Consider the following 10,690-nt stretch of genomic DNA (forward strand, 5'->3'; position numbering starts at 1 on the left):
TAACCAAGAGTGTTCGTAGGAATTATAGGCCTAGCCTACATTTGTTTTTTATGCGTTGTCATAAAATGTAGATTTTAACACAAACTAATTAAGCCTCTCTCTTAAGCCTGTCTATTACCCTCCATTCCACACGATGGCGGTAATGCCCATGTCTTGTTTCCGAGCGTTTGTCCTTACTTATTGTACGACAGTCTAACTCGATTTGCTTCCTACTTTACGGCAGCATGGCAAACTTGCAGCATGAGGAAGATAATCCCAAGCATGCAAAAATGTCAACAGTAATATCTACATCGGCGCAGTCAGTTCCCTTGAACAATACACCCAGTGCGTTTAAAGACAGAGCCGATATTACCTGTTTGATACCAACTTTCGCAGATGCCTGCAAACTTGTTAATACCCCATACTCTTGCCTGGTGCTCGACACACACAGAAGACACGTTGCCCTGCCACCTATGTATTTGAAAAAGAAGAACACGGGGATACAGGAGGAACTAAACGCAGAGCTTCTGAAGTATTGCGAAAAGTAAGACAAATTTGAACAATGGTTAAGCATTCTTGATGTCTATAACTAATGTTTGCTGTGGACCGTAATGACAACTAGCGTTAGCTCCAACGCAACCTGACCTAACCTAAATTTGTGTTGTTGAAAGTGACCGTGGCCAGTTTTCAGTCCTGAAAAAGTGGTGATATTAGATAGATACTTTATGCCATATGTTTTGCTCCATGTTTCTTAATGTAGAATGTCAGGCGAGAGTCGACCTATGTTGGTTGCTGTCGACAGATATTTGTTTAAAAGGTTTGCATAGTTCCTGACGAGTTTGCTCTGTCTTCTCCATATTTAATTCCAGGTTGAAGGGAGTACCTCTTGCTTTTGACAACATAAAGCTATTGGGACAACTTGGGGACATATTCGACGACCAAGGATACATTCACTTGAACATCGAAGCTTCGTTTGTCGTCTTTAAACCCAAGAAAGGGCAAAAGCTTGAGGTAAGATATGTGAATATGTGGAAGCACCATTTTTTGTACTGACACAAACTGTGGCATCGAGTTTGATCCGAACATTGGTTGTAGTGATATGAGTAATCTTCTCTCAATTTTCTCTCACCTTCATCATCTCTCAAACAGGGAGTGATCAACAAGATTGGCCTGACACATGTGGGCTGCTTGGTGCACAGCTGTTTCAATGCCTCCATCCTCAAGCCCAAAGAGATGACCTCGGAGATGTGGCGATATTCTGGGTTGGCCATTGGAGGAAGTCTGGAGTTTGAGGTGTTCCAGTTGGATTCAGATGCTGCGGGGGTCCTTCTCATTCGTGGCAGACTTGATAAGTCCTGGTGAGGCTAAATTAGAATTTTCTGTTTCTGTAGAGGAGCGTAACTGTACACACTGCCACCGACTTGAGCTGCAAAATACGCTCTGGCAGCCCCGTTTTGGCCGATTGGACCTAGGAGGTATTCCAGACGCCCGCTGGAATGTTCAGTTATACGTTACATTTGAAAAGAACCGTAGGGATAACGTATCCCTACACAAATTAACTTCAACTTGATTTATTCCTAATTTTTGCAAGTCGCTTTGGATAAAAGCATTTGCTAAATGAATAAAAGAAAATTATCTCATCATGAATTGGTCAAATGAAAGCTTTCTGTAGCGGCCAACTTCATTTGGAATACACATTGTTAGATCCTGACCCAAAGAATGTGAAATGAAGGTGTGACAAATCCTGACCCAAAGAATGTGTTTTGTCTTTTTGCCTTCTTCTGTGTTGCATGTCTTTGAAGGTGCATTGGTAGGGAAAAAATATGCTTCACAAGAATATGAAAGCAACAGTAAAAGGGCTTAGTCCAGTGGTTCTTAAACCCCCCAAAAAACATGGGCCTAGTCTCGCGACCCCCTTCTCTCTAACCGGCGGAATTTGGTTTCGAAATGTTGTGAGATGGGCATTGGAAGCAGAAGCAATGGCAGCCTTTGACTAAAAACCTTTACAAAAATGTCTTCAATCCAAACTGCAAATCATTTTGCGACCCCCAGTTTGATAACCACTGGTTTAGTCTAAAACTAGAAGGTTAACTACCTAAGTGGCATGTAGACAAGCAAAGCTTGCTGCCAAGGTAACTGTTGCCTTTTGCTCCTATTTCATGTCATCAGGCTTTGAAAGCTTTTCTTGCGTTGTTGTTGGGTGTTCCGTTTTGGATCACATAACTTCATAATAATTTCATTACATAACCTTGCGTGGCTATCTGTCCGTCACTTGACTTATTATCAAATAATAGATATCAAAAGTAGTTGCTCAAAAAGTGGAAAATTGCTTAATAACTTTGTTTTAAAGTGCATTGACAATCTGACAGTTGAAAATCTTGAGAGCTACAAACAAAACCAAGTTAGCGAAATATACTTTTGAGTAACATCATATGGATCAAGATTGCATATCCAGCTTGTAAAAAGTTATTTCCTGTGGAAGAATGCCATTGAAAATATCACTTCTCAATGTAGGTTATGTTCTCTCTTGGTCAGTTTATGCATGTGTGTGCACTTTAGTTACACTTGGCTTTACTTCATTGCCAAGGCACCTGGATTCTGTGCCGTGGCAGAGCCAGAAATGTCTTATAGGGGTGGCTAGGCTGAGACCATCACTCACATAGGAGTGGCAACAGAATCCAAAACCATTTAGATGGTTGTTTTTATTTAGACTCCAAAATCGGTGTGACCTGATGGCAGTAGGCCTGACACCATTCATACAAATGACATGGTTAACAGGAGCTAGAGTCCTACATTTTGACAACCGCTTGTGATCTTGTTTTAAAGTAGGCTACTTGACATATTGGCTTAGGCGAGCTGTCAAACAGGTCTACTAGCCTACGTGGTGCACCCCTCTGCTTTAAGCTTACAGCTTGAGGTGTTCATGTTAACTAACTGTATAAGATGTGATGCTATCAGAGCAAGACGTTGGAGCAGTGTGGTCCGCGAGCAGACGTGGTAAAATATAATATAGATGAGTTGTGCGCAATATTGAACCAACTTGTATGTAAATCCAAACAGTTCTGCAACACTGCCTATATGTAAACTATGCTAGTTTAAATTATATGAATCCTCTGACACAATAAGCAAGGTGCAAAGACAATAAGTGAGGTGGTCTGAAAAAGTTTGAGAAACACTGCGTTAGAGAGTAGAGATGGCGCATGACATGCAGTGATGCCTGGTATTTAATTTTAAAAAAGAACACTGGAGATTTAAGGGGCATCGAAATGATGGCCCGAACGTTAGGGTAGCCAGTGAGTGACCAGTGGTGGCCTCTATTCTGTGTTCTTACATCTTGAAGATTGGGATTGCAACTGTATGATGATTTTCATAATCGATTAATCTGTTGCTTATTTTCTTTATTGATTAGTTGTTTGGTCTATAAAATGTACAAAAATAATGTTAAAATGTCGGTGTTTCTCAAACTTCCCCAAAAGCCTTGTTCACACACAAAATATCTAAAGTTTACTATCACAGAGCATGAATACAGCAGAAAATACTCATTTAAGAAGCTGGAATCAGATTATTATTAGGTTATGATTCTAACCAGATTTAAGCACAATTTAGTGCAACCAGGAAAATCATTGTGTGGTGGTCAATGTTGATATTGTGGTGGGCCGCCACTAATAAGTCAATGTATGGGAAACACTCCCCTTTAAACTTTAAAATGTATCATTTGAGTTGCAGCCCTAGAAATAATACTGCTCTGTTTGGCCGATTCACTCCCACTAATGTTTCCTCCACTCTGCAGGTGTGAGGAGAAGCTAAAGCAAACTGATGCTGTCATAGATGATGCGGCAGCAGAACTCACAACGCCAGCTGACCGCACTGGCGCCCAGGCTGCACTGGATGGGGTCGGTGGCGTACAAACGCAAAAGAAAAAGAAGAAAAAAGACAAAAGCAAAGACGAAGAGGCACAAGAGGACTCCAATGCCCAGCTAGACAGCAGTGTTGACACAGAGCTCACTGACCTGAACTCAAATGGTCATGTTGAGAAGAAGAAGAAGAAGAAGAAGAACAAGAACAAGAGTCAGGAGATGAAGATGGAGGTGGATGAGATGGTACCCGTCACAGAACTTCCTGGTAGTGACTCCAGTGGTTACCTTAGTGACAAAAGCAACAGGAAAAGGAAGGAGTCTGATGAAGCAAATGACATTAATGGTGCTTCAGAAAAGCCTGTAGCTAAAAAGAAAAAGAACAAGTGAAAAAAACATTTTAATGGACATGCATTTTCCAACTGTCACATCATCTTGGTGCACTCATTTTGAAATGATTCTTCAAACCAATGAAAGAAGTGCCTCATAAATATTGAATCAAATACAATAAAGTATTTTCCCTATTTTGAGATTACATGTGATTACAAGGGTTTACCAATAGGGGGCAGTGTGATGTTTTGTTTTGATTGACCACTTTCAGGCTCTTTTTGTTGAGTTCTGCCAGGGCAATTAAGCTTCTTGCAGCCACAGGCCCATAACCTACCCCAGCCCTGGAGAGAAAAGTACTTGACGGACAGCTATTTAACGCCAACCACAGCTTTGTCATGTGTATGACTAAACTCAGACTTAAAGTCCCACTGAAAAGGGAGTGATGTAATCTACCTACTCTCTTTCTGGGGGGCAGAGTTTCTGCTGGATCAACACTGAGAAAGTGGCATATGCTTTTGCTGCGATTGAAGAATGTGCTCGTTTTTTGTTTTTACAAGGGAACAAAAACACATTCTAATCCTTCTAACACTGTTTCTTTTCATTTTCTTTCATTTTTTGTAGGCTAATGAAAGCATTTTGAACTTGGGTAAAGAATATAGTTAGTAAGGAAGAGTTACAGGAGCACGATCACCTGCTTTTTTAAAAAGGGTATCCCCCTAATAGCTAATTCCCAACTCCGTTTCCCAATGCCAGCAGTTAATGTTAAAGGTATAACGTTTCTATTTTTACATGGACAGGAAACGTGTATAACTGTTCCAAACCTCAGAAATGTTCTGACTCCCGACCAGAAAAAAAAAAAAGTTTCCCAGGAAAAACAGACTATTGGCAGGTGTTCGGTCTGAGATCCCCATGGTGACCTCTGTGGAGATGTTCCCACAGCTACAAAGCGAGCTCCGGCCGAGGCTTTCGCTTTGAAATGGAGGCGCAGAAGACGGCTACTAATTTATTGTGGTAACTGTGGATTAATAGACGACCAACATTTTCCCCTTAGCTGCCCCCAAGAATTTCTTCGCAAGTTCCCCTCCGGCTAATTTACTTAATTAAATTTGCATACGTTTTCACTGGTTGTAAAATGTGACACTTTTAGGGCCTTAGGTCTTGTGTAATCCGTTCTAAAATACTCATAAGGGAGCTGGACATCAACAAAAACAAATGTCAGGCGAACGGGGGAGAGTTGCTGACAGGACGTTATACATGTGAACCCTGCGTTCATACTGCGCACTGGTGTGTTGATGACTGTTATAGCATACATGAGCGACATAAATTTCAGTTCCCTCGTCGTATCTCAAGCCTTTCGCCAGCGCCTCTCACGCATGGAGCTGCTCTCCTGTTGATTCATCGTACAAATAGGTCGACGCCTTGACAGAGCCAAGTGTTCACTCCTATTGTTTGGGCAGTGGTGCTTGGATGCTCTTCAGATCTGTGCTATGCAGGTTGCTCATGAGGCTGATGTATTGCTCTGTTACTCCTTTATCATTTGCAATTTTCTTGTCTATCTTTAATACGTTTGTTTTCTTTCTTAGCTCTACATAACTCTGGCGATCACTTCCTCCCCTGGACTCCAAAGCTCCCCGGGAACCGTTTCTTGGTGTGGTAGGATCTTTGCCAGGAGCCGCTCATATTTTGAATTGTTCTCACTTTGTTTTTCCACTACCTGAGTGCGGTGGGGTTCTAGCGCGCGGTCCCTTCTGACATGCTGGCGGTTTTATTGGGCCTCGCGCTCTGATAAGGGGCTCGGCGCACTCGGGATGTGATTTATGCGCTTTGAGGGGTGGGAGTGGGGACGGCATAAATCAGGCCGAGCGTGTCTCCCTGACGCACAGGCCCACGCACAAAGCTGCCAAAGGAGCCCTTGTCCCACACACACACACACACACACACACCAAGAAAAAGAATGGCTACCAGTGCCTCAGCTTTGTATCTTTTGGCTGTCATTCCAGCTGTGTGACATTGTCTGCACCTAAGACTTACTACCAAGTCCCTGTCAACCACTCCGAGTGAAAACAAAATAGTAACCTACATACTTTTTTTCACATAGGGTCAAAAGGCTGAATAATAGACATACACATATTGCATATGGCCCATGAAGTAGAATTCTATGATTTCCAGAGCATTGACCAGCATGTTAACCATCAGCTCAAGTTTCTGTGGTCAAGTGACTTTGGGTGCTTGTCAGCCAATAAGGATGGAGGAGGGGCAGAGGGAGGGGGGCTTTATCCAAGTTCTGACATCATGCTGAACAGCGATCATTTCTCACATTCAATTTCAGTTTCACTTCTCTTTCTCGAGTTTTTCCATTAACACCAGGAGAGACGTTGGGGTTTCTTAACTTGACGAGAACAAGCTGTGTGAAGTCCCTTATCGCCAAAGCTCAAATGGACCGGTCCAACTCCGAGCTGGCATGTTCTTATCACACCAGTGAGCCCTAGTTAATTGCTAAGGAGGAGGAGATTGTTGTGTTTTTATGGCCGTCGGTATCCTGGAATGACTCATGAAGAGTGTATCACAAGAGAATCCTGCCCAGTGGTTCACACTGTACTTACACTGCAGTGTCGCCAACCAGGAATGTGGAGTTGTCAAGCAGATAAAAAAACTCTTTAAATACACACACACACACACCAAGAAAAAAGAATGGCTACCAGTGCCTCAGCTTTGTATCTTTTTGGCTGTCATTCCAGCTGTGTGACATTGTCTGCACCTAAGACTTACTACCAAGTCCCTGTCAACCACTCCGAGTGAAAACAAAATAGTAACCTACATACTTTTTTCACATAGGGGTCAAAAGGCTGAATAATAGACATACACATATTGCATATGGCCCATGAAGTAGAATTCTATGATTTCCAGAGCATTGGACCAGCATGTTAACCATCAGCTCAAGTTTCTGTGGTCAAGTGACTTGGGTGCTTGTCAGCCAATAAGGATGGAGGAGGGGGCAGAGGGAGGGGGGCTTTATCCAAGTTCTGACATCATGCTGAACAGCGATCATTTCTCACATTCAATTTCAGTTTCACTTCTCTTTCTCGAGTTTTTCCATTAACACCAGGAGAGACGTTGGGGTTTCTTAACTTGACGAGAACAAGCTGTGTGAAGTCCCTTATCGCCAAAGCTCAAATGGACCGGTCCAACTCCGGGAGCTGGCATGTTCTTATCACACCAGTGAGCCCTAGTTAATTGCTAAGGAGGAGGAGATTGTTGTGTTTTTATGGCCGTCGGTATCCTGGAATGACTCATGAAGAGTGTATCACAAGAGAACTCTGCCCAGTGGTTCACACTGTACTTACACTGCAGTGTCGCCAACCAGGAATGTGGAGTTGTCAAGCAGATAAAAAAAACTCTCTTTAAATACACACACACAACCACACACACACACACTACCGGTAACGGTAATACATCCAGTCATCAGTGAATGTCATTTACAGGAACTCAAAAAGTAACCTATTCACCCTCAGATACCAGCACACTCCTTAAACCGCACACATGAGCGTACACACACACACACACACACACACAAATGCAGTTTTGGGTTACATAACTCCAGTCAGACCTCAGGCTCCCTCGTTTTATCATCGCTGCTGCCCCTCACCTGATGGAACGACTGACTCACATACTGGGCCCATCTCTCTCTCTCTCTCTCTCTCTCTCTCTCTCTCACTCTCTCTCACTCTCTCTTTCTCTCTCACTGTCACTCTCTCACTGTCACTCTCACTCTCTCTCTCTCTTTCTCTCTCTCTCTCTCTCACTCGCTCACTCACTCTTTCTCTCTCACTGTCACTCTCTCACTGTCACTCTCTCACTCTCTCTCTCTCTCTCTCTCTCTCACTCACTCACTCACTCACTCACTCTTTCTGGCCTGATCCCATGGCACGGCCATCGGTTCGCAAACCACAAGACTTCTCCACCACCGAACATCGCATTACCCGCGCCACTTCAGGGATCCCTGGGAGATCACTCATCCCCGCTCCGTCTCCCCTGACAACGGCTCTGTTGTGGATACTGGTGGCTGACTAACACCCCGAGGGGGAGGCCCCGGTGTTTTTCGTGAGCGTTGATGGGGGAAGTGTGCCGAGGGCGCCCGCTCCGTGCCTTGGACGGCGGCCATGATGCATTACACGGCCGCCCGTCGTCTGCGATGTTAGTCAGCAGACTGGATGGAGGCCGAGGGGCAGGGAGGAAGTGACATCGCCCGGTTGTTTAATGAAGTGTCTTTGATGTTTAGCAGCAGAGATTGATGGTTATAGTAAACAGAGCGAGACATAGAGAGAGAGGGGTCAGGTGATTGGAAATGGACTCAAGCCGAAAACTAACTAAGTCAAACCGCTGTTTACTATAAGGGCCACTGCTGCTGTTGAACACTGAAGCAACCCCATCCTCTCCTCTTTCCCACCCTCTCTCTCTCCCTCTCTCTCTCTCTCTCTCATACACACCCGGAGACAGCCATGCACATAACATATAGGCTCACACTTTATTTCCCTCTCTCTCTCACTCAGTCGCATGAAAACCCGCTTACGGACACATACTCGTTCTTCGTCTCCCCCTCTTTCTCTCCGTCTCTTCCTCTCTCTCACACACTCGCAGTCTCCTGCTTTCCCCCGCCCCTCTCCTCTTCTCCCCCTCTCCTCTCCTCTCCTCCCCCTCTCCTCTTCTCCTTGCTCAGGTGCTCACTCTCACACTCACACACTGAATTTATGTCACCCAGCTCCTCCCGATCAGCATTCCGGCCCTTGGCCTCACCTGCCAGACGTGCAGCGGTTTTTATTTACGCCGGTAACACATCATCTACATACAACAGGCGTCCTGCTGATGGAGGAGCAAGGGAGGTAACCAGACAGACAAGAGGGATGAGATGAGCACCAACACCCCTCCCTCCCATCCTCCTCCTCCTCCTCTTCCTCCTCCAGATAAACGTGGAGAAGACAGAGGAGAGAGGGAGACTGACTCAGTCAAAGCTTCTCCAGGGACACAAGTAGACAAAAGAAATGTGAAGGGAGTGAAGTATGCATGGGGCTGGGAGAGAACTTGCACTGCGTAATGGATGGAGGAGGAAAGAAAATGATGGAGGGAAGGAATGGAAAGGAGGAGAAGAAGCTGTTGCACTGTGTATCTGAGAACAGAACAGCTGACTGAATTCTCACGAGTGTAGGTGTGTGTGTGTGTGTGTGTGTACATGAATGTACGCGTGCACTATACATGCTGATGTGATCTTATCTGACCATGTTTGCCCTGCGCACAATTAGTAAGTGTGTGCTAGCTAAGTAGATAAAAACCAGTTGGGAGCAATATTCCGCTAGAAGGCTCATATAAGACAGAGAGGACCCAACAGTGGTTGCAGTGTGAGGAAAAATATGCACACAACAGACGACATGTTCAGGTACGGCAAAATCAAATTTGGCAGAAAGAAGAAAAAAAAAGTTAGCATGTCAGAGACGTGTTAGTGTCAGTAGACATGAGAGAAGTCTGAGCGGAGGAGGAGGAGAGGAAGAGGAGCTTCGTTGGCAGCCTCGTCCTTCCTCCCTGGCTCTGCGGATGGCTTCACACGTAGCGTCCGCGGTTTCCCAGCCTGCCGCGGGGATGAATGCGCTAATTGGCCCTGGCTCTCCCACATATCCTGTGTCAGACTTTCCAGACCCGACGGGGGCTTTGAACCGCACACATGAAAGGGGCAAGGATTTATGGGAAACGGGCGTCGCTCCTGACGTGTGGGTCCGGCCGAGAAAACGTGCTGACACACCCCCCCACCCCCACGCCTCAGACCTCCCCCCGAGTCTCTTCCCAACTCCCTCAAACCTGCCCACACCCCCCTCCCCCAACCCACCCCGCAACAATCCCTCCCCAATTAGTGATTTGGTAAGCAGTTCTGCCTTGCCTTCCCAAAGCCCCCAAATGCTGGAAAGTCATAAAAAGGGGAAAACCTTAAGTGTTCTAACAGCCTGACCTGTATTTCTTTGCCTTCAAAGCGTAGCCCTGTATCTTGGCCTAAATGGTGGGATTGAATCATATCAAAGGGCGCTCCAGTGGGTTATTGACATCCATGAAATCTTTTTATGGTGTTTTCAAAGGCATTTCTGGGGAATTTATTGTGCTGTTGGCACCTCTGGTTTTTGACTTACATTTCTTCAAACACTTTGAGTTTCTCTGGTATGTATTTGTTCAAAATGAAGTATCTTATTTTGCACTGTGTTGGCACTCAAATATTATACTCTACCATTATTGTAAGACACTACAATAAAAGATGAGTTTATTTATTTATTTTCTCGGTGTGTCCCCATCATTTCTGGATGTCAGTCAAGAGAATATATATTGTTCTGATCATTGATCTTCAGAAGCCTTGTGGGATTCCACCAAAGAAGCCTGGTTGTTTTGGTAGTTCTTCCACAGTTTACAGGAAGCTCCACAATGATTTAGGTGAGCAGTTTTTTTTTTTAAAGTGTTACTGCCCATTCACAGGAAGGTGCTAATGTGCCTCT

At 44.7% G+C, this 10,690-nt stretch overlaps 1 protein-coding gene across 1 annotated transcript; it reads left to right on the forward strand.

Annotated features, from left to right (window-relative positions):
* Positions 1-204: 204 nt before the first annotated feature.
* polr1f (RNA polymerase I subunit F) lies at positions 205-4,357 on the forward strand. The gene is made up of 4 exons (XM_048229741.1): positions 205-523; positions 849-990; positions 1,129-1,337; positions 3,770-4,357. The coding sequence occupies exons 1-4, from the start codon at positions 225-227 to the stop codon at positions 4,221-4,223; spliced, it is 1,104 nt and encodes a 367-aa protein (XP_048085698.1). The 5' UTR covers positions 205-224; the 3' UTR covers positions 4,224-4,357.
* The last annotated feature ends 6,333 nt before the right edge of the window (positions 4,358-10,690 follow it).

This window comes from Alosa alosa, chromosome 20, assembly GCF_017589495.1.
Source record: "Alosa alosa isolate M-15738 ecotype Scorff River chromosome 20, AALO_Geno_1.1, whole genome shotgun sequence".
In the NCBI taxonomy this organism is placed as follows: Eukaryota; Metazoa; Chordata; class Actinopteri; order Clupeiformes; family Clupeidae; genus Alosa; species Alosa alosa.

Excerpts from the sequence above, each read along its gene's own strand:
- polr1f (XM_048229741.1), top strand. The coding sequence starts at position 225 with ATGGCAAACTTGCAGCATGAGGAAGATAATCCCAAGCATGCAAAAATG. Across the intron at positions 991-1,128 it reads AGAAAGGGCAAAAGCTTGAG|GGAGTGATCAACAAGATTGG; the intron begins GTAAGATATGTG and ends TCTCTCAAACAG. Across the intron at positions 1,338-3,769 it reads GGCAGACTTGATAAGTCCTG|GTGTGAGGAGAAGCTAAAGC; the intron begins GTGAGGCTAAAT and ends TCCACTCTGCAG.